This window comes from Dendropsophus ebraccatus, chromosome 2 (genome assembly GCF_027789765.1).
Source record: "Dendropsophus ebraccatus isolate aDenEbr1 chromosome 2, aDenEbr1.pat, whole genome shotgun sequence".
Taxonomy (NCBI): Eukaryota; Metazoa; Chordata; class Amphibia; order Anura; family Hylidae; genus Dendropsophus; species Dendropsophus ebraccatus.
In genome coordinates, this window is record NC_091455.1 from 183,517,253 (window position 1) to 183,540,819 (window position 23,567).

At 41.4% G+C, this 23,567-nt stretch overlaps 1 protein-coding gene across 13 annotated transcripts in view; it reads right to left on the bottom strand.

The window, feature by feature from the left end:
- The window catches only part of KMT2C (lysine methyltransferase 2C), a 131,125-nt gene that overhangs the window by 43,997 nt on the left and 63,561 nt on the right, over positions 1-23,567 (bottom strand). For 11 of the 13 annotated variants that reach the window (XM_069958870.1, XM_069958874.1, XM_069958869.1 and 8 more), the window contains exons 8-21: positions 22,312-22,483; positions 16,583-16,697; positions 16,194-16,366; positions 15,503-15,642; positions 14,809-14,919; positions 13,528-14,225; positions 8,134-8,253; positions 5,603-5,716; positions 5,251-5,352; positions 3,071-3,175; positions 2,743-2,924; positions 2,147-2,311; positions 1,929-2,038; positions 734-787 (exon numbers count right to left, since the gene is read on the bottom strand). In XM_069958870.1, the coding sequence (XP_069814971.1) occupies positions 734-787; positions 1,929-2,038; positions 2,147-2,311; positions 2,743-2,924; positions 3,071-3,175; positions 5,251-5,352; positions 5,603-5,716; positions 8,134-8,253; positions 13,528-14,225; positions 14,809-14,919; positions 15,503-15,642; positions 16,194-16,366; positions 16,583-16,697; positions 22,312-22,483 (2,361 nt within the window). The remainder of the gene's footprint in view (positions 1-733; positions 788-1,928; positions 2,039-2,146; positions 2,312-2,742; positions 2,925-3,070; positions 3,176-5,250; positions 5,353-5,602; positions 5,717-8,133; positions 8,254-13,527; positions 14,226-14,808; positions 14,920-15,502; positions 15,643-16,193; positions 16,367-16,582; positions 16,698-22,311; positions 22,484-23,567) is intronic. The other 2 variants (XM_069958864.1, XM_069958871.1) reach the window with 2 other exon arrangements.

Consider the following 23,567-nt stretch of genomic DNA (forward strand, 5'->3'; position numbering starts at 1 on the left):
AGGGGACCTGGAAATAGTCTTTTTGAATGCAAATAATGGCATATTTGCCTAATAAACCCAATTACATTGATTTCTGGGGGAAGGGGGGGGGGGCAGTGAAACATTAAGGGACAGGTGGCTCCAATGTAGAAATAAGCAAATTTATAGTTATAAGGAAGCGAAGTGCAATCAACCCATCAGCAGACTGCCTTTTAACGGACTGCTGCTCCCCGGGTGCTAGGAAAAGCTGGATTCAGTCTTGGGAAACTCTCCAAGTTTCCCAGGAGTGGATCCAGCTTTTCCCAGCACCCAGGGGAGAGCAGCAGTCAGTTAAATGGCAGCAGGCGGATGAGCAGATTTTAGAGATAATGCTTTGCTTTGGTATTACTGTAAATTCGCTCATCTCTACTCCAATGATCAGAACTTTTTGGACTGTCCAAATGTATCGAAAATGAAACACTATTTTTTTCAGATTCAACATTCCCTTCTGATTTCTTTGTACTGTTCCTATTTTTTTTTTTTTTTGCAAACCCGCATTTGAAAGGGTTAGAAATATTACAGCAGGATTTAACAATACAGAATTTTATATGTACTGTAGCCTGCTGCAAAAAATAAAAAAAAAATAAAAAATTCAAAGCAATATTTGTTTGTTCATTTTAGATGCACTGGGACATCTAAAATCGGTAAAAGTTAATACACTCAAAAAAATTGCACTGATTATCATGAAAACACAGGACAGGGAAGCAATAGTTACCTGGTTCTCTAATCTTCGGGACAATCTGAGCATCAATTGGTGGTTCACACACTTCTAGCAAAAAAAACAAACAAGGGGGGGGGGGGACACACACACAAAAAAAAAAACTATTAAAAACATCAAATTACAAAAATGATTTAAAACCTTTACAAAAGGTACATATTTATACCTTTACATTTGTATGCGGTTACCATCTGATTTGACCAATATTGGGTACTCCAATGCAAAAATAATCAACTGGTGTCAGAAAGTCACACAAATTTGTAAATTACTATTATAAAATCTCACTCCTTCAGGTAGTTATCAGCTGCTGTATGTCCTACAAGAAGTGGTGTATTGTTTCCAGCCTGATATGATGTTCTCTGCTGCCACCTCTGTCCATGACAGGAACTGTCCAGAGCAGTAGAGGTTTAGACAGTTCCTGTAATGGACAAAGGTGGCAGCAGAGGGCACTGTGTCACACTAGAAAGAATACACCACTTCCTGCAGGACATGCTGCAGCTGATAATTACTTCAAAGATTGAGATTTTTTTTTTTTATAGAAGTCATTTACAAATCTGAATAACTTTCTGACACCAGTTGAGCTGAAAACATTTTATTTCACCAAAAGTACCCCCTTAATGAAGAAAATTATCAAAGTAATTCTGTAGTGCTACAGTTAAGTGAAAGAGTAATTGTTGCTAAGAGAGGAAATTACTATTTCATTAGTAAATTTCAATCTATGAGGAAAAAAAACAATCCTGTAATTTTAAGTGTCATTGCCATTACAAAAAACCTTTGACATGTCATAGACATGACAAACAAAAGTTTTTATTGGTCCGGGTACTGATTGGAAGAACGAGCAGGGAGAGGACTGTGCTGCACTGTGTCCTCTCCCTGCTCTAAGTTAGAAGAAAAAAAACTGTTGGACTTATAACGGAGTCAGAATTTTTTTTTTTTTTTTGTAACTCAAAGCAGGGAGAGGACGCACTGCAGCTGCGTTCCTCTCCCAACTCATTCTTCCGATCGGTACAAGTCTGAACTCTCAGATTGGGACTGATCATGTCTCTATGAGATGTCAAAAGTTTTTTGTAACGACTGTGACACTTAAATGCTTATTCATAGTTTCCATTAGTGTCCAGTTAAGATTACTAAAGATCACCTTGGCTCCAGTTCACAAAGCATAACACAAAGTAGCCAGGATGATCAATCATACCTTGTGCTGGTATTACAAATGGCTTACACATTGCACAATCAAATCCACTGTCTGCTGCTTTCTCAACTTCTGCTTCAGTGTTCAGGTTCTGACATGTGCCATGTGACCACCTTTAAAAATAAAATTAATAATAATAATTACTGATGGGCAAATATAAAGTAGAAGAAAAAAGAATCTGCAAACAAATTCTGCACGTCATAGTAGAGAAAATTACTCACCTATCACACTGTCGACACTGAATAATAAGCTCATCCTCTAAGTAGTTCTGACCACATACGGGGCAGGTAGACAGACTTGCACATGGTGCACATTGGGTGTAGTTATTCTGCCATTCACATCGCAGCCCTGGGGTGACTGCTTTGCAGTTATTACACGATACACACCTAAATGGAAGAACAGTAATTATTAAAGGAGGATATTCAGTCTACTAGGATACACCATGACAGTATGATCAGTGGTGGTCAAACCACTGAGCCTAAAGGGGCTTCAGCAGATAGTAAGCCGTGTGTTGCCTCTCATAGGTTATTCATACAAGGTGGTGGCAACATGTTCCACAGGAGACGGCCACCAATTCTAATTAACCCATATCCCCGTTCTCTTTTCAGGGTGCCAAAATATCTTAAAAGTTTCTACAATGTAAATAATAAAAAAAAATCTGTATGCAGTCTGGCTCCCTCTTGTGGTATCTGCAAGAAGTCAACATTTGATAGTTTAAGCTTTCAGGGAAGCAAAGGACTTAACACTATGTTAACAGAAAAATAGATGTATATATATTAAGTAAATACAAGAACACAAATACACCATTCATACTGACCATTTACACTTCCAGCCTCCCTTGGGTACAGTCTGTAACGGTGGATCTAGGCAGTATGTATGGTAGCTAATGTCACAGTCATCGCAGAGCAGCAGGCGGCCAGGATCTGTGGCCTTACCACAGGCCTCACACACCGTGCATTCCAAGCACCTCCAGCCTTTGTGAAGGATGACTTTAGTAATCTAGAGATTTAAAAAAAAAGAAAAAGAAAACATTGAAATATCTGTAAAATTGATCTATTTTCATTAGAATAACAATGGAAACATGCAGCCAGCTGAAAAAAAGGAGACCTGTATAATATAGTGAATGAAAAACCTCAGACACTCACCTTAATACTGACACAGTATGGATGGTAACACTGCCCGCACTGAGAGCAAGCAAGTAGTCTTCCTTCAGCACCTTTTCCAAAACTACCGCATACCACACACATATCCTGTAATCCAAGAAAACAAAGTCATAACACTGCAATAGGAAAAGCTAAGGAACATGTCCTGGCTCTACTGAATTACAGACAGAAATTCCCATTTACTATTCAAATATAACCTAAGCAACCTGAAGCGCTGGAACACCTCCTTGCCCTGGGGGAGCAAAGAGGCATTCCAGTTTGCAGTACTTCAGGAGCTTGGGAAGCCTCAACACTGCATGGGAGAATAAAAGAATTTTTCAATGTTCTGGAAGAACTAACAGATATATGAAGGGTATTAAGTGTCTTCTTGCCTTGCCTTAAAGGGTCACTGTCATTAGAACTTTCAAAATCTAAGCAGGCAGGGGATGTAAAATAAAGCATGACTGCAATTTACATTCACTGTTTTGTTTTAGTTATCGTGGGAAACAGAGCAGTTCCTGGACAGGTAATGTATGATGTTTTGAAATCGTCGGTCGGTCGATGATTTTAGGTTTGAACCTAAATGAACGATCATCGGCTGATCGTTCTCTCTATTCCACGGAGCGCTAATCGGCCGAATCGGCCCAATTTGGTCAATTATTGCTCAGTGGAAAAGGCCCCTAAAAAGCTGCCTTCAGGAGGCTGGGCCTGGATTTCTGGTAAGTATAGCTTTATTTGACATCTACTGTTGATTTAGATTTTAAAAGTTATAAAGACAGGTACACTTTAACAGCTATCTAACATTGAAGGCTTATCACAAGTTCTGTCTATTTCGTAGGATCTGAGTGAACAACAAAATCCTGTAAGCAGTAATATTAACAGTAACTTTTTTGTCTGCTCAAATTATGAAGAACAAATGGACACCAGACGGAAACCAGATGAAGCCTATTAAAGTTAATGAGAACTCTCAGGAGCTGTGAATCAAGCAGGGATAGAGATTTTTTTTGTGGGTGGTGGTGGTGGAGGGGAGGGTGGCGATTATCGCTCCGTGGAATAGAGACAACGATCAGCCGATGATCGCGTCATCGGCTGATCGTTTATTTAGGTGCAAACCTAAAATCTTTGGGCACCGACCGCACATCTCTGCGTGGAATAGCGATGCGCGGCAGGCGACCGATGATTTCACAAACAGTATACTTTACCTAACCATGCTGCAAGGCTTCTCCTGAGCTCCTTCTTCCTCCCGGTCCCGCGCAGCAGCATCGATGCAGCCTGTTTTAGCTGACAGACCGCTCAGCCAATCACTGGCCAGAACCGGGAGGAATAAGGAGCGCAGGAGAAGACTTGCAGCATGGTTAGGTAAAGTATGGTGTTTAAACAAGGGCTGCAAAGACATCGGTAACGATGTCCCAGCAGCCCTCGCTAAACTATTATCAGGCCGTGGAATAGGCTCAGTAAACGAGCATCGATCTAGCAGATCGGCGCTCGTTTACACTATTGATCTGGCCCAATTGGCCCGTGGAATATGACCCTAACTTTAAAGTCCAGAGCAGATGTGTAGCATGTGGATACATCCTTTTTGGGACATTCAGGAATAAATGGGGTGTATTTACAGCATGCTGTCCTGTGCTGAACAATGTCACATGTAGGGAGGCAGACAGGGAATGAATACATCATGTGCAATGTTAGCAGCAGCTCTGTGCAGAACTGGCAAAACTTCTGTGGGAGAGAAGTAGACAGGGTAAGAGGGTTGTGAGGAAAAGATAAGGGAAAGCAATGTATTCTGGGAATTGTAGTACTGAGCAACTGCATAACTAGGCCAGGATCAAGTGACATAGTAGGACAGAGTACTACACACCCACAAAACAAATGGGGTTTTAGTGTTTTACAACTGGGACAGTCCGGTAGGCAATCCTGTATACTTTTTTTTAACATGATACTGGCATACCCCTTTTAGTTCTGTAAAGGATCAACTGAGTTGCTATTGTAACCCATTACTACCCCATGATGGTCAATAAGAGTTAGTCAGGTTTCTTAGATGTCATAGTTGCTACTGACCATCTGAGGGGTGTCTCTGATTCTACTCTGTGCTTGTGGTGTACCTAGGCATCATAAAGCCTTTATGTAAAACATGGTTACTAACTAAAGGAGCAAATAAAATGCACACAAGCACAACTACTAACCTGATGTAAGGTGAACTTGTCGGTTGTGGAAAATAAAACTACTGTGTTGTGCATTGAGGTTTCTTCCTCTTCTTTATATGATGAGAGATCAATTGTGGTTATCTAGAGGATAAAATACATAGCATTTAGAATTCTTACAGGTAAAAGGATCAAAGTTCCTTCATACATTTTGTGCTGAAGACTAATAAAGACTATTATAAGTGCTTCCTTTTATTCACTAGCAGAAAATACACATTTACATAAACCAGTGGCTCTCCGGCTGCTGGGAAACTACAACTCTCAGCATGCTGGACAACTCATAGGTTGGAAGAGTTTGATATAAACAAGAAATATATAATAGTGTATACAGTACCCCTGGAATTATGAAGTTGCCTATGGGAGTTTTTAACTTTGAACGACCTCTTCCCCCACGACCAGACAGACCAGACCCCCTGGGTCTCCTCCTAGGAAATCCTGATCCACGACCCTGTTGGAATAATAAAGGAAATTAAGCATTTCTAAGGATAATCTAGGGAAAAAAAAACATAGTAAATACAATACAGCTCTCTTCCTCAATATATAGAGCTAATATGGAGATAATAGGTGGCAGAAGAAAAAAAATACAATTTTTCTGTATCCTTTTATGAAGGTATGCAGTGCCTAGCAAGAACATTGCTACGTCTGATACTGTAGGTTAGGGCTATACAGCAATTTTGGGGTGGCATGACCAAAGATACTGTGTGGGTTGTGCTGTGCCACCTGTGTGCCAAGACGTGACCCCATTTACTTTGCTTAAATCCGTGCAAAGCAACACAGAGCAACAGGTCACACAGCCAAAATCTCTGTCTACCCCTAATCCAAATTCTACAGCCTGGAAGAATCAGGGAGGACTCCATTAAGAATAATATATGAAACCAAAAGAGGGTGAAAGGTCAAGATGGTTCTAAAAGGAAATAAACATATCTTTTACATGTACAAAACTGCAAAGCAGCAATTGTATCCCTAGCGCTTCTCTCAATCCCACTAAGTATGCTGCAACTGGACACAGACCAGCGACACAGGCCACAAATCTGCTATCAGCTTTATTTTATAATAAACCAAATACATTTAGAATAATCTACATAAAAACCAGAGTACCTTTCTAAACACACTACATGATATAGGATCCTGAGTTACAGCCTGTATTATACTTCAGAACCACATTCACAACATGGGAGCTCAAAACTCTGGGCATTTGTTAACAGTATGATGCCTGCACAGAGCTCTGCTGCATTATAAGATGTATATATAAGTGCATCATATCATCATACAGCTGCTTGGGTCAGTATTCTTCAGGAGTATTTTAAGGCCACAAGCAGGAGTGGACTCAAAACCGGGGGACAAACAGATTTCTTCTCCAACACAAGACCATATAACTGAGTTCTGTTAAAGGGGGGGTTTCTGCAACTTTATTGAATTGTTAAAATTCAAAAAAATTTCTGCACTTAATACTCTGCAATACTCCTATTTTTACAATGGGTTATAATGCCTGTCAGTGTCGGAAGTGTGACGCCACGGTGCAGCTGCGTTCCAGCACCACTATTCTGTGCTGTGATGTCAGCTGCAGAGCGAGTCTCTTGCTTTAAAAACAGTGCTATTTCTGAAGAGGAGGGCGGCACAGTCTGCAGCAAAAGACGCCCTATGCAGCTGATGTCAGGTCACAGAACGGCGGTGCCAGAACACAGCAGTGCCGTGATGTCAGACTTCTGGCGGCTGAGCTCTGTTCCAAAGTACTGGCCCAGAGAACCCCTTTAAGCCACAGGCAGGATCCAATAAAATGTTAGATCTGGGGGATTTGGAAGGTGCCTTGCCTATAGGGGTGGGAATAACCCTGGGAAAGAAGCATATGTAAGGCCATAGGCCTAGGGCACAATTAAACGATTTACCCAAGGTTAGCCCCTATCCAGATGCTTAGCTGATCAGTGGGGATCTGACCCTTTAGACCCCTGTCATTCAAGAAAATATAAGAAAGTTGACCCCAGGTTGAATGGATGACAGCGAGCATGCTTAGCCACCACTTCCTTCATTCACCGTCTATGGGACTTCTGGAGTTGAGAGGCCAATTGGCTAGGGGATAGATGTTATTGTTAGTGTAACCTGGTTACAAGATAAGGAAGCCCTTTTATTATAAAGTACTACTGTGTTAAAGGGGTACACCTCAAGTCTTCCAGTACTTATCAGCTGTTGTTTGTCCTGCATGAAGTGGTGTACTTTTTTTCAGTCTTACAGTGTTCTCTGCTGCCATCTCTGTATGTAAAAGGAACTGTCCAGGGCAGGAAAAATATCTATAGGATTTGCTGCTGCTCGGGACAGTTCCCGATATGGACAGAGGTGTCAGCAGAGAGCACTGTGTCAGACTGAAAAGAATACAACACTTTCTGCAGGACATACAGCATCTGATAAGTACTGGAAGATTGGAGATTTTTTAAGTAGAATTTACAAATCTGTATAACTTTGACATCAGCTGATTTGAAAACATGTTTTCCCTCCGGAGTTCCCCTTAAAGCCAATGATACATTAACATAGTGTCATGTTTGTACATCAAAGATTGATCAGAACGGTAGAAAAGTAGTAGAAATTTTAGCAAAATGGGGGGGGGGGGGGTAAACCCCCCACTAATACTTACATATTATTTAAACTAAGCAAAAAGACACAAAGGTGCAATAGCCGCATCAGAAAAGCATTTAAAGGAAGTTAAAAGAAATCTGAAGAAATTCAGGCAACAGGGCCAAAGCTTGCAAGACTGCACGTAATGAAGGTGTAATATCCTGAAGGGCACACACAACTACAAGCTGGAGGAAGAGACTGTGCTACAGATAACACGATAAGGTAAATGACACACAAGTAGAAATGCAACTTATTTACCACTTTGATGCTCCAAAATGGATTGCCGAGAAGCTGTCTGGACTTAAAAATGTCCCAACCTTCTGAGCCATCAGCTGACCAGGAAGGTGGGCTCACTGTATTATTGATACTCCAAGTGCCCTAAGACATGGCAGGTGAGAAAATATATGTATAAACTCAGCAACACAAAAAAATAAAATAAAATAAAGCCAGCAACATAAAGGGTTAGAAAAGCAAAGCAAATGTAGACAATGAGACTGCCACAATTAATCTGAAACATAGCACGACATGCACCGTGAGGCTGGTGGTGGAGAGAACAATTCGGAGTGAGGGGCCAAGACTAGTTGACAGTCATTATTATAGGTAAACCATAACTCTCTGTGGTCGAGGTCCGTACGTCTCTTTTGTGGAGCTGCCATTCGTGGAGAACAGGTTCAAGGACTGAGAAGGCTGCTCGCTGCATTTATGTCCACAGCGGCTACAGATCCAGAAATGAGGACCATCATGACCCAACCCAATGGACTCACAAGTCAATGCAGTACAATGGGCATCACTGGTGTCCAACGTATGAGGGATCCCTTAGGGTGCATTCACACTGAGAAAGAGAGGCGGAAATTCCAAATGGAATCCGCTTGGGAATTCGGCCTGCCTCAGTGTCTTAATGTTAAGAATAGGGCGCGTTCACTCTCCGCTGTAAGAATTAACAAGTCAACTCTTTCAATGGAGAGCGGAGGCACCCTATACTTAACACTGAGGCATTAAAGCATGCAGAATTATGGATTCCATTTGGAATTTCTTTTCCTCAGTGTGAACGCACCCTTACAGCTTGAGTTGAGTTTTCGCAGATGTGAACAGATTCAATAACATTATTCTGAATTTACCTCATTGACTATGAATATTCATAGTGGCTTTGTGTAGCCATGCTGGAAGGAAAAGGCAATAACCGTACTAACCAAACTCTGCACATGGAAATTAAAGGGGTACTCTGGAGGGAAAAAATTAAATTAACTGGTACCAGAAAGTTATAGATAGTTAAAAAATAATCTCCAGTCTTCCAGTACTTCCCAGCTGCTGTATGTCCTGCAGGAAGTGGTGTATTCTTTACAGCCTGACACCGTGCTCTCTGCTGCCATCTTGTTCTATTATAGGAATTGTCCACAGCAGGAGAGGTTTTCTATAGGATTGGTTACTGATCTGCACAGTTCCTGACACAGAGGTGGCAGCAGAGAACACGTCAGAGCGGAAAGAATACAAAGCTTCTTGTAGGACATACAGCAGCTGATAAGTACTGGCAGACTTTTTAAATACAAGTAAATGACAAATCTGTACAACTTTCTGAAAACTATTTTTCTTCTCAGGAGTACCCCTTTAAAACAGCAGAATTGTGATTGGTCGCTAAATTTCGCCAGCTCTCGTAGCCCAATTTACAGCGTTCTTGTGAGGTTGGACATTTTATGCTGCAAATCTGCAACAAAAAGTGCAGTCTGTAGCATGTGCGTGACATGTGCTGTTTACCAGGTTTCTGCATGCTGTCATAGGACATGTCAGAACTCTCTAAAAGTTCTCTTCTCCCATCTCTTGCAATGATACCACAGGAAGAGATTGACTGAACGGCTTTAGTGTACTTGTAGTCTCATGTAATTGCTGAAACTTTTTTGACAGACCACCCCTTTATACAGATGGGATTTCATGTGACTAGTTTCATTCCACCATACATTATGCATAGCGACCACCACCATAGAAGACCGTTTTTCAATGCAATTTTGGGTGGCCTTATCAAGAAGGCTTCACTGCAGTATTATTGTAGGTAAATGCCAACAAAAGCACAAGCCGTAACACATGGGCTATGATGACTGAAGAAACAAATGACACAGAAAAATAGAGGTAAATTAGAATGTTTTGTCTGCCTGGATTTTAAAGGAATGTTCCAGAAAAAAATAAACTGGTACTGTGTTATGCCTGTAGGGTGCATGACTTCTATGTTGTGTACTGACCCCTGCACTAGACATACCACAATATATTAGTAGCTCCTGAAATGTTCCTTTAAATAACTTGCATAACTTGTAATAATGTTTTTTTAGAGATGAGCAAACCGGGTTCAGGTTCGAGTCCATCCGAACCCAATCGTTCGGCATTTGATTAGCGGGGGCTGCTGAAGTTGGATAAAGCTCTAAGGTTGTCTGGAAAACATGGATACAGCCAATGACTATATCCATGATTTCCACATAGCCTTAGGGCTTTATCCAACTTCAGCAGCCACCGCTAATCAAAGTTCGGGTTCGGATGGACTCGAGCATGCTCCAGGTTCGCTCATCTCTAATGTTTTTAACAAACTTTAGCTTTATATAAAAGTAAAAACATTAAAAATAAAAAATGAATCAAACTGCAGCATATCAAATAAATACAAAGGAAAGCAGAATGGGATGATGAGCTTTCAGGGGAAAGGATGGTAGGACTGTCCGTGTTTCAATGCTCATGCAAAACCGTAGCAGACACATGGGCTAAAAATGAGCCAATAACAAGAGATCAATGGAAGAAGCAGCAGCACTGGGGGGTGGACACCCCGGGGCTACCCTGACTAGTGGGGATACTACAGGTAAAGAACACCATGTAATGCAGCTTAATAGAATGCTACAATGATACGACTAAGAGGATAAAGGTGATAGCCACCTTTACATGCTTTGTGTTCATTGCATATATTGTGTGTCTGCAATAAGTTTTTTAGTTAATTTTTATTGTTTTTCTTTTGCAGCTTGCACATAAAAAATACAATGCAAGCTGCTGGGATTCACTCACTCTCAACCCCAAACGCTGGCTCCCTCTCTGATCAGTCTCCAGTCACCAGTCTCTTCCCATGAATAGGCATGTCAGCTGATATTACTGAGAAATGTTCCTAGAGCATTACATATATACTTTAGTGATGCTGTGCGATCCAGCAGGCTGACTGTGTCACAGAGGCGGGTCTGTGACATTGTCTGCACCTGCCATGCTCTCCGATTGCTGTTCTGTTTTCAGGCCGCTGTCTGTCAATCATTCTGGAGGAGGCGGGGCAGCTGCCTAAAGAGAGAATAGCAGCCGAGAGCGTGGCAGAATGTTTCTAGTGAATATGCCGGATCCCACACCATCCCTAAAGGTTATGTATGCCATGCTGGTGTGATCTGCATCTGGAAACTGGAGCAGAGACTACTGGACTGAACATAGCTGAGCAGCTTGTAAAACATCGAGGAGTCAGAAGAAAAAATTTTAAACCAAATGCAACACACGTAAAATACATGCAGAAACTGTATCTATAACCTTTAATTGCAAATATAACATAAGAGAACCCTATCCACACCACCACCTTTATTCTCCTTTCTTTCTACCTTTTCTTGATGATGGAAAACTTACGCAACCTTAGGCAAGTAAAAATCTACCAGACTGATTTCATGTTATTATCCTGGTGACTACGACTACAAACTAAACCTCATGCTGCCTGACAGCAGACAACACAACAAGCAGGTTCCGTAGGCTTGCTGTAATACACTTTACAAATAAAGTTGCTTTATACCAAATTATTTCAGTACATTATAAATTAATGACTAATGAAAATGCAAAAAAAAACTATCTTTTCTTTAGTTCATGGATTTAGGGATGCCTCTTTGCACCAGAGAACAAAAGCATTTTTGTATATAGTCTGGAAGTGCAGATGGATATATGAAAGGTACCCAGTGTCTCCTTGACCTAAAAGCTATCTAATTGTGCAACTGGGAACCTGAATGAGTTGAAAGATTCCCTTTAAAACAAAATAAATGGGGTTGGTGAGTAACAGAAGAGAAATAGAAAGGTATCACTGGCCACAAGATTTTACTTCACGGCTAATAAATCTGAAGTAACGTAATAATCTCAATCCCAGGCGTGTACAAAAGTAAACTGCATCAGAGACGACTCCATATGTGCAGCAGAAGATCCAGGTTCATGTTCTCTAAGCAGGAGTGTGTAGGACATCTCTATAATGGGAGGAGGAGGAGGCTATAGGTGTATGGTCGTCTCCTATGAAGTCTATAGGATCTGCAGAAACAGCTGTGCTCCTACAGACTTCACTCAAGAAAGCCACAAATGGCCACCTCTCCGCTTACACAACTTATATATACTGTATACTTGACTTCAATGGAAAATGATTTCATGCGCCATTCAGAACCCTGAACATAGTAATTTACACACAGAATGAGGAGTCTCCAGCAAGTCAGGAAAAAATGCAGGCTGATTAATAGAAGTAATCAATCCCCACTATGTGGAATAAATATACATACATATATACATATTATATATATACACACATATATATATAAAACATATATATAAAAACCAGGATTATATAAGACTTAGGATTTGTCTTTTTGGTCAAAGTTAAACCGGTCAGTGCACAGTAGTCTTGGCCTCCCCAAATAACAGCTGGAACAAGGGTGCTGGGGGTGATTTTTAGACTATACAGGTTACAAAGAATGTGGTCCAGACTATGGTATCTTTGGCTGTTCAACGTCCAGCATTTAAAGGCCAAATAACCCCAGTGATTAAAAAAACCCCAGACACCATTTGGCCTCAATGAAGGCTGTCCAAAAAAAGAAATGTCAAGTGGCCAAAAAAAGACAGTATGTGAACCTAGCCTATGGAGGGTAAAGGACCAGCCTAGCAACCAACTAGTTATTAGAAATGTCTTATTTCACTATAAAAAAAAAAATAATAAAAAAAAAAAATAATAATAATAATAATAATAGTTTTTTTATGGCTGTGAATATAGGGTGTGAATATGAGGTTTGAGGGGGCCCGATTCAAGCTCAGGGATATGGGAGGGGAGTGTTTGTGATCACAGGGTTTGAATATGAGGCTAAGGGGGCATGAAATAAGTGGGGGGGGGGGGGATAAATGGGGTCCAGGGACCAGTGTGACTTAAAATAGGATTCAATATTGAGGAGGAGGGGAGATTAATCAAGTTCAAGAGGAAGTCAGGATTTTGTCCCTTTTAACTGAACGTTTAGACCAGGGATGGGGACCCCTTCTGCCCTGCTTTTTTAATGAACGAGCCAAAGAGCAAAAGAAAAAAAAAAATTAAGAGGAGGTAGGAAACAAAAAATGCTGTCAGCTTTACTCGGGATATACAGGCCAGACCAGGAAAGAAAGAAAGAAAGAAAAAAAAAAAAAACACACTCAACAACCTTAAGCCTCATATTCAGGAAAAATCCACTATGCTGCCGTGCTATAATGATCAAAAAAATGTAACACTTTCTAATGAATTTACAGTGAATAAAGATGGTGAAGTTTGCCCATTTGGTCAGCCTTTGTTATTTATGATACCAATAGTTTGATCCTTAAGAAAAAAAAGAGCAAGTTTAACAATTAAACTTTTTTTTTTTACCAAAGTAACATAAAGACATTTACCTGTCTGGATCTCGGTCTGCCAGGAGAAAACTTCCTTTTGGTGATAGCTGGCTTACCCATGCCAATTTTTGGAGTTACAGATATAAATGTGGTTGGAAAGGCATTTGCTGTGCTATAACTATGTGCCGGAGTTTGACTTTGAAATAGATCATTTGATGAATGAAAGTCGATGGAGACGGCAGGAGAGGATGACACACTGGTCTTACTGGTGTCCACTGAGGTTGCAGGAGACTCCATCCCAGTAGGAGACTTGAGACTTTTATGCCCTGCAGGTGAGCTAAACTCTGTAGAAGTCTCACTATGAGGAGTAGTTACCACGTCATGAAGATCAGAGGTTTCAGAAACCAATGGCTCATCCTTCTTTTGTGAAATGCCTTCATGACCCCTAGTCAAGTGAAAGTGCTCTTCTAACTTAGGATCGTCCGTCAGACCAAACTTTGACGGAGATCGACAAGAATCCCCTAGGACATGTGGTTCATTCCTGTCCCCAGCAGGACTTTCTTGGCGTTGAAGCGGACTGGCTTCATCACAAGGACATAGTGGCTGCTGTGTTGATATCGTCTCATTTTCAGCCTTTCCTATGGCCTCATCTGGTACCATGTGCATGTGGTCGGGATGAGAGACGTCCATACTGTCTGCTTCTGCACTGTAGGGAACATCTGTTTCCAGGTCTGCTTTCTCATTGTGCTCTGGTGTCGCTGTAAGAGGAGGAACATATTCTGTAAATATTCAGTTCATTACTACAATGAAATATTTAAATGCGCTTTACTATAGACATTTAGAGTTATGCTTTACAGCAGCTACACGGACGATAGAAAACAATAGTCTGGTACGGACTCATTGACTTCTATAGGAGAGTGATCTTGGCATGCTTTGTGACCTTTGTCACCAAAATATTAGGCTTTATGAAGTATTCCAGTATTAGGGGTTTACGTTGCTGGGGTAAAAAAAGAAAAAAAGAGGGGGGGGGGGGGGGGGGAAAAGAAGGAAAAAACGTTCCCCACAGCTCCCATTGCATCTTCGACAAGATGTCAATTGAGGTTGCCCACCCAAAGCTAACTTGTCCTCTATCGACAACATAGGGGACAAGTAAGAAATTGCGCGACCCCCCTTTCCCCCCGCCAATCTCCAGAACATACCACCCCCCCCCCTCCCCCCCCCCCCCCCTATAAATTACTGGAGGAACCTATGCCATCAGGACAAGGTTGAAAATATGTAGCACTCCTTTTTTTATACACATTAATAAAGCAATACATTGTGTATATAATAAATACAGTATACCTTTATCTAGACACAGTACTGCTGCAGCCAGAACATGATCATTGTGATTAAGTGCTTCGTCATGAAATGTCATTTTTCCTTCCGTCTCCATTTCCACGTCACCTGTGCATGCTAAATGAATAAAGGGAAATTAATTCACTAAATTCATGACAGCGTTTATCAGGTCCCTAAACAAAACTAGATGGCACTGGCCCTCGGGCTCACATACTGAGCTCAAGAACAGATTAGCTCTGTCTCATGGTTGTTAAAGAGGTATTACAAGTTAAAATGACATCCCCTATCCAGATAAGATCGAACACAAGGAGAGAAGGATCACAGGAGATAAGTGTCAGACCTTCAAGTCACTACAAAGCAAGTCTGACACTACTACTAAGCAAAAAAAAACAAAAAAAAAAAACAACTTTCATTTGGCTAGGCCTACCTGGCAGCAGCCTTAGGGCCCTTTTCCTAGGAACACTCATTCAGCTGACAGTGTAAAGTGAGGAGGTGTCTTCAGTAACAATGTATTTAAATGGCCGCACAAACAATTCAGGGATTGGTCGAGCGACCTGCTGTGCAATTGTGTCTAGTGAAGGCTCTGCAAGCAGGCACTGATCTCGCTCAACTGCACCATATTGAAGAAGTGTTTGCACCCTGAAAACCCCACCTAGACTCCCCTTATCCAGAATATATTATTAACCCCAAGAACACTCACCGGGCTCAGATTCCGCAACCTCCATACATTCTTCCCCTACTTCGTCCTCCACTTCAGATGGCTTACATAATGCGCAGATGTAATCATCTTTCAATTGATCTAAATAGTCCGCACATTTTTCACAGTCTAGATGTATCCACCTTATGTAGAATAGAACAGATGTCAACTAAGACAACTACCAGAGCACAGAACAAGCCCTTACCATGACCTCCTACTACACACATGGATTACACTAGGTTCACACTGCGCTTTAGAAATCAGTTTGTCTCATCTGTTTTACGCAAAGGTGAAAAATAGAAGAAAAATTTATAAATTTATGTGCATCCGTTTTGATAAATTTTTTTCCTTCAACTTCCATTATATAATAGATTAAAAAAAAAGAGCAAAACACATCCTTTTTTTGTATCCACAAAAATGTAGTCAACCACGTTTTTGTGTACACTAAAAAAACTGATGCGTTTTAATCAGGGTTTTTTTTTATTTTTTATAATGGAAGTCAATGGAAAAACAAATCAAAACGGATGCACACAAATCCATCCATTTTTAACATAAAACGGATGAAAATAAATTGGATTGCAAAAGCGCAGAGTGAACCCAACTTTGCATGGGAAACGCAGAGGCCACATTACCAATGTGGGAGGGGAGGGAGAATATCATGTGAACAGGTATAACACTGTTCCCCTTTTCTTACCTTTTGCACATTTGACAATGCAAAAGATCTTTGTGCATGTCTGCCTGAAGGGCACCATCACATATAGGACAGGGCAAGCTGGTCTGCTGCTGGAAACAGTTTTCGCATATCAAACAATTGAGATACCACTGGCGGCTGGTCCGTGCCCCGCATTCTGCACATATACGGCAGTTCTAGTCAAAGAGGGGGAGGGGAAAGAAGTAAATAATAAACCATTTGCACGTATATAATGTAACATGACCATTTCTTAAAACTGTTACTCTAAGGGTTCAATCGGGTCCCTATACACTTTATACTAATGGCTGACATCAATGTAAAGTGTATAGGGACAAATTCATAGAAATTCATGGAAATCACACATCAACCATTTGCACACAGAGCCGACTCACTTTACACTTCCAGCCGTTTGTTGGTACAGAGTCCATGACAGGCTGAAGACAAAACGTATGGTAACCTTTGTCACAGGTATCGCAGACAAGCATCTTGTTGTCATCTCCAGAGTGTCTGTAAGATAAAACCAGGAAAACCCTTCTCAGCTGACCAACGCACAGAAAGTAAAGAGCGATGAAGGAGGGGAAAAAACTGCTGATCATACACCAAGCAGTGTGTGTGTGTGTGTGTGTGTGTGTGTGTGTGTGTGTGTGTGTGTGTGTGTGTGTATATAATAATAAAAAAAAACCCTGCAGTTCATGCTTCTTCTATGCTGACATTTGACCTTTTTTCTGTTCAAATAAAAGAGACCAAATACAGAAAGCCCCAGGCCTTTGCACGCTTATAGACAAGGATTGGTATTGATCATCCATAGTGCGGGACAAGTATTTACTGTGCATGTGTACAGCTCATGTGTGTCTACATTCAGCAGCAGGATGCAGAAAGCGTCATCAGCCTATTACAGGACACAGCTTGGATCAGCGCAGGAGTACAAGAGTGGGTGCACGGCAGGACAAGCCAAAAACATCAACCCACGGGGGGTCGCATCCAACCACGGAGGATGTAGTAAAACATATACTTTTATTGCAATGCGTTTCGGCCTTATCATGTATAACAAAGGCCTTTATTGAGAAAGGCCTTTATTATACATGATAAGGCCGAAAAGCGTTACAATAAAAGTATAAGTTTTACTATATCCTCCGTGGTTGGATGCGACCCCCCCGTGGGTTGATGGTTTTGGCTTGTCCTGCCGTGCACCCACTCTTGTACTCCTGCGCTGATCCAAGCTGTGTGGGGACTCTACTCTGGTCCTGTAATCGGCCGATTACACTTCCTGCATTCTTCTCTCCCACCCCTGGTGGTGATGCCCCCAGAACAGCTGCGGAGTACATTTATATGCCTTCAATAGAGTTGTGCCTAATCTTGCCTCCAGGTGAGTGGATCCTTGTAGAAATCTACTATCACACTCCTGGCCTCCTCATACTACACAAGGAAGCGCCCCTCCTCTCCCCTCTTTTCATTCAGTAGCAGAGAATATTGGGTCTGCTCGCATTGAGCAGTCAGCTCTCCTGCCACACAGTGAAATTATACTGACTGAATTGTTGCATAACAAGGAGCATCTTCTCCTGGTAAACTGCAGTTGATATACAACCTGCATGGTGAACAGGTATCTTTCCTTGTGTGAATGCACCTGTGTTTGGTCTCCTTTTTTGAACAGAGAAAAGGCCAAATATCAGCTTAGAGGGAGCATGGGCCACAGTTTGGCCAAATTTATAACATTGATTTAAACATACAAAACATATAAAAAAAATTTAAAGAGAGTATACTGTAAAACTGCTTGTGATCTCAACCCCTGTTGATTAAAAAAAGAAATAGCTTTAATTATTCCTTGCGACAGGGATTATTTAAAGTTTACCTGTCTGCCACAAAGTATACTGAAAGTGGTCAAGGCTGTCTGCAGCCCATCCCTTGCAATTATCAGGTTGTCTGCTTTCAGGAAATATGTAAGGGTCAGGGGGGCACTTTTTAAATGTGTGTTACCAATGTTATAGGTGGTTACAGGTTTTTACATTTTTTAGCTTGAAACCATTTTTTTGTCTTTCTAGTTCTAGTGGTTTTATAAAGACATAAATTCAAAACATTGATCTAAGTGAGTGATTTAAGTATGAACCACACACAATTTAAAGTTTCTCTTTAAAGAGGTGTGATGCATGTAACTTTATGCTCGGGTCACACGTTTAGCCAAAATTAACAAGGATTTTTATAAAACACTACACTTTGACACTAAACAGCATGAAGGTGTTTGTACTTGTAAATGTAAGCGCAATGTGTCCGCTTTCAGAAAATACGTGGGTGTGGGTTGTTAGTTTAACTTTCTTTAATGTTGCAACTTAAATTTTATTTGTACATGTGAAAAAAGTGTGAAAATTGTCCTGGCTGGTAGAGGTGCAAAATTAAAAATAAAAACTACTGGCCGTTAAAGGATTAATGAATGGCACAGCAGGCCGGCGCCTGTCTTATCTAATGATTATTGTATTGTATTGCCTTCATACACACACACGTTATAAAAGGAGGCGTGAGCGACCAGCAATGATCAGTTATGATCTGGTTAACTAATCACAATCTATTAAAGTGTACCTGTCGTTATAACTTTTAAAATCTAAATCTCCAGTAGATATGATCTAAAGCAAGTTTGCAATTTTCATTTATTATTTTTTTTTTTAGTTATCATTGAGAACACGGCACTTCCTGTTTTCTGACCCTTTTTGCCTCAAAATACAGGAAACAGTCAGAAAACAGGAAGTCCTATGTATCCCAGGTCATGTGATTGATGGACACATTGAGCCGTGACACTGGACCTGGATTTCTGGTAAGTTCAGCTTTGTTTTACAGCATGATAACAAAAAAAAATATAATGAATGTATATTGCAAACTTGCTTTATATCACATCTACTGATAAATTAGATTTTAAAAGTTATAACGACAGTCACCCTAACTTAAAGGGGTACTACGGAAAAAATCTTTTTCAATCAAATCAACTGGTTGCAGAAAGTTATATAGATTTGTAATTTACTTCTATTAAAAAATCTCCAGTCTTCCAGTATTTATCAGCTGCTGTATGTCCCGCAGGAAGTGGTGTATTCTTTCCAGTGTGACACACCACTGATTGGCTGAGTGGGCAGGCAGTGATCTCTCTAATGTATCAAAGTTTTTTTTTATGAGATTGCTGATTTAAAGAGGTTGAGTCATGAAACCAAGTTGGTAAACTCAGATGTGTAACCCATGCAATTATGTAAAGGAGTGATAATGTGCAGTTTTTACATCCCTGTACCATTTATCTTCCCACTTCCTGGTTCCCTTTGACCTTTGCCAAGCAACAGGGCACATACTTTGTCACAATCTCCCTTTCTTGCAGGCTCAGTGGAGACAGACTGTCAGTACTTCCTGGAGATTGCAGTTGAACTGAGCATGCCTGACCCACCTAACCGGGTCGTAGCCAAAGGAGACGGATTATCAAACCAATGCAGGCAGGTGGGATGGCATAAAGGAGATATCCAAAGCACAAAGCAGTTGTCTCAACTCCTCACGTAGGGATATTAGGACAAGACAGAAGAAACCATGTCAGACCAGAAGTGTGAATGTGGCACCCATCATTTACCAACTACCCCTCTGTAATGGTCAAAACTGGACTTCACAAACGGACAAAACTCTGCCAAGCAAAACAGAGAAACGCTATTGTGAAATCCTGAGAATAAAACATTGGGAGCCTGGGAATGAAGACAAACTCTATTGTGACATTACAATGGAACTGTGCCTAAGAGGAGAGGATAAACACTTCTGTGATATCATAAAACAGGATTCTGCCGAGAAAAACACAAAACAAAAGCTTCTGTGACATTGTCAGAATGGAATTTCACAAAGGAATAAAGACAAATGAAGAGGAAAAAATAAAGAAAAATGCTGTTGTGACATCATGACAATAGAACCTTGTTTAGAAATAAAGGCAAACTAGTATGGCATCTAAATGGGATTCTGCCTTACGATGAAGACTAATTCTACTGTAAGAAAAAAGTCACCATGATAGATGAATAGATTTCATAGAATTATATTCTAATTTAGGGTATGTTCACACTGAGCAAAATCGGCTTAATTCTATAGTGGAGCTCTCCGTCTGCCTCAGTGTCCCATAGTGTGTCTATGGGTGGGCTGCATGCCTCTGCGCAAGGAATTGACATGTCAGTGGAGAGTGACGGAAGCAGAGACGCGTGAGCCCTCCCATAGATACATTGTGGGACACTGAGGCAGGCGGGATTCTGCGGCGTGAATTCTGCCGATTTTACTCAGTGTGAACATACCCTTATACTTCAGGTTCAGATCAGAATATAACATCATAAAAGAGAATTTTGCTTTAGAATAAACAAAACCAGTACTGTGACATCACAGCTCTGCCTGCTAATAAAGACAAACTAGTAGAGAGAAAGATCACTGATCTCAGGGAGACCAGCCAAACGATAACACTGCCGGCTGCTAGTAAAAGTGTTCAATGCAGTGAAATCCTAGGTGCATTGCCCCCTAAGAAACATGAATATGCAAAAGAAGAGCCCGTGTAGCCTCATTGAAGAGTCTTGAAACACAGGACTAGCCAGATATCTCTCTGGGAAGGACCGAGACAAGGGATGGCTCCTGTAAGAAAACCACCAAAACCACCATAATAAGTGGCCCTATAAGTCAATGTAATGACAAGGGAAAAACAAAGGACAGGTATCAATCCACATACAGCTGTTTCGGGGTGTTGCCCTTCATCAGTGTGGAGCAGGATTCTGGCTAGGTAGTAAAGACAAACTAGGGTTGTGATATCATTACCATGGAACAATAGCTAGGAATAAACACACTACTGTGACAAGAAAATTCTGCCAGGGAATATAGACAAGCTCTACTGTGCCATCATCACAATGGAACCATGCCTTGGAAGAAACGCTATTGTGATATCACTGCGACAAAGCTCTGTCTACGAATATTGGTCCAGATTTAATAACCTGCCTGAAACTAAAGCAATCTGGTGTTACCTATAGCAACCAATGGGAGCCCAGCTTTAATTTTACTTGAACTTCTTATCCTCTTCAAGTCAGACATATAGCTATATATGTTCCTTCTGCCGATGCTCCGTGCAGTAGCAATGTATATATGTTCCTGGCATAAAGGGGTTTTAATGTGACACTGAAGAAGCGAGGAGCCGGACGTAATGACAGCAGTATGATCATAGTTTAACCCCTTAAAGGGAACCTGTCACATTGAAAATACTGTCCAATCTGCAGGCATCTTGTTATAGAATAGGAGGAGCTGAGAAGATTGATATATAGTTTTATGGAAAAAGTTTCAGAATACCTGGTTATTTACCCATGTAAATCTCTGCTCATTCTGGGCTAAGTAGTCATGTGGGCGGTCCTATTCAGAGATTGACATTTCTCTGTGTGTGTTAGGGTGCCTTCACACCTATCGACTCGCAGTGTTAATAACGCTGCAAGTCGGCTAGGTCCTGGCAGATCACTGTCAGTACATACACGCAGCGGTCTGAACGACCGCTGCGTGTATGTAAATCTGCCGGCTGCTTAACCCCTTCTGATGCCGGACGGCCGCCTCCCGCTCAGCTCTGTATACATTACCTCCTCGCTCCACGGGGTCCCGGCGTCCTGCTCTCGCGCCCGGCCAATCAGTGTGTTGCCCTGCCGCAGCCACTGATTGGCCGGGCGGGAGAGCAGGTTGCCGGGACCCCGTGGAGCGAGGAGGTAATGTATACAGAGCTGAGCGGGAGGCGGCCGGCCGGCATCAGAAGGGGTTAAGCAGCCGGAAGGGGTTAAGCAGCCGGCAGCGGTCGTTCAGACCGCTGCGTGTATGCACTGACAGTGATCTGCCAGGACCTAGCCGACTTGCAGCGTTATGAACGCTGCGAGTCGGTAGGTGTGAAGGCACCCTATGTTACAGCACTGTGTTTTTACAGCAGTGTTCCCCCATGGTCCTAGTTATTTTTCAAACGTCAATAGTTTTGTTTTTTACCTTAAGAACAATTTTAAAGGCCAACCACCCAGTGAAAAAAAAACTAACCTAGGATTCATGCCAAAGAATTTTTTTTATATTAAAGTAGATACCACATCATATATATATCTAACGCTACTGTTCTATAACTTACTTGCAGTTCTGACAGACTTTACAATCTGGGCACTGCCAACCAGCACGCTTCAAAGGGGTCACTAAGATCTCCAGACACATGCCATGGTAATGCTGACCACAAGTTGTGCAAAAGAGCTGGTCCAACAGGTCTCCAGAGCTGTCACACAGTGCACAGTTTGCATCATCCTTATCTGAAAGAATAAGCGACATTCATGAATATGTATACCACCACATACGGACAATTTAGGCGCAAGAGGCTGGAAAGGTTGGTTAATGTTCTAGATTTCTCAGCGCCCCTGTATTTTGCTGTTTTCCTAGTTGCTATACACTGTGTATGATCCAGCTGTGGCATCTGAAAAGTAACAAGAGTTTATCCATTTACAATCATTGTGCTTCCTATGATTAACACAATCAGGGCTCATTTACTATTGAATTTCACACTTCCCTAATTAACTATAAGGTTATTCACTACTTCAGGGAAACCGGTCGGAAAAAGTTATGTAATGAGAGGTATCTTTGACTCTAGATGGTAAGGTTCCCGGCGGAATCCGTAGTGGCCCATAGAGAGGGGGAAAAAAACTGCCAAAAAAATGCATGGTTTCTCCCACTGACTTTAATGGGGAATGTGCAATAAACAATGTGGTTTTCAACAAAATAGCACGACAAAAAGTAATAACGTGACAGTCCGCGGCGGTCCCGGCATGTGATTGGCTGAGCGGCCTGTCAGCTTACAGGCCGCTCTGAAGCTAGAGCGTGGGACCCAGGGAGAAGTGGACAACAGGAGCAGCCCTGGAGCGTGCATAGGTAAAGTATATAGTTTAAACAAGGGCTGCAAGGAGATCGGTAACGATGTTCTTGCAGCCCTTGTTAAACAATTATCGAGCCGTGTGATAGGCCCAGTAAAGGAGCGCCGATCAAGCAGATCAGCGCTTGTTTACAGGTATTAATGGGCCCCCATCAGCCTGTGTAATACCACCCTAAGGGTAAGAAACCATATATAATATCACTTTCTGGTGGTGTGTTTTTAACTCTGGAATAATGAAAGGTTAATTTTACTGGGTGATCCCTCATAACTGCTTCTAGTATACTTAAAGTGTCACTGTCGTTAAATTTTTTTATTGCAGAAATCAATAGTCCAGGCGATTTTAAGATACTTTGTAATTGGGTTTATTAGGCAAATATGCCATTATCTGCATGTAAAAAGCCTTTTCTCAGGTCCCCTTCCTCTCCTTTCTGCCGTCCACTCCTCAGAATCAGGAAATCTCGACTGGTTTT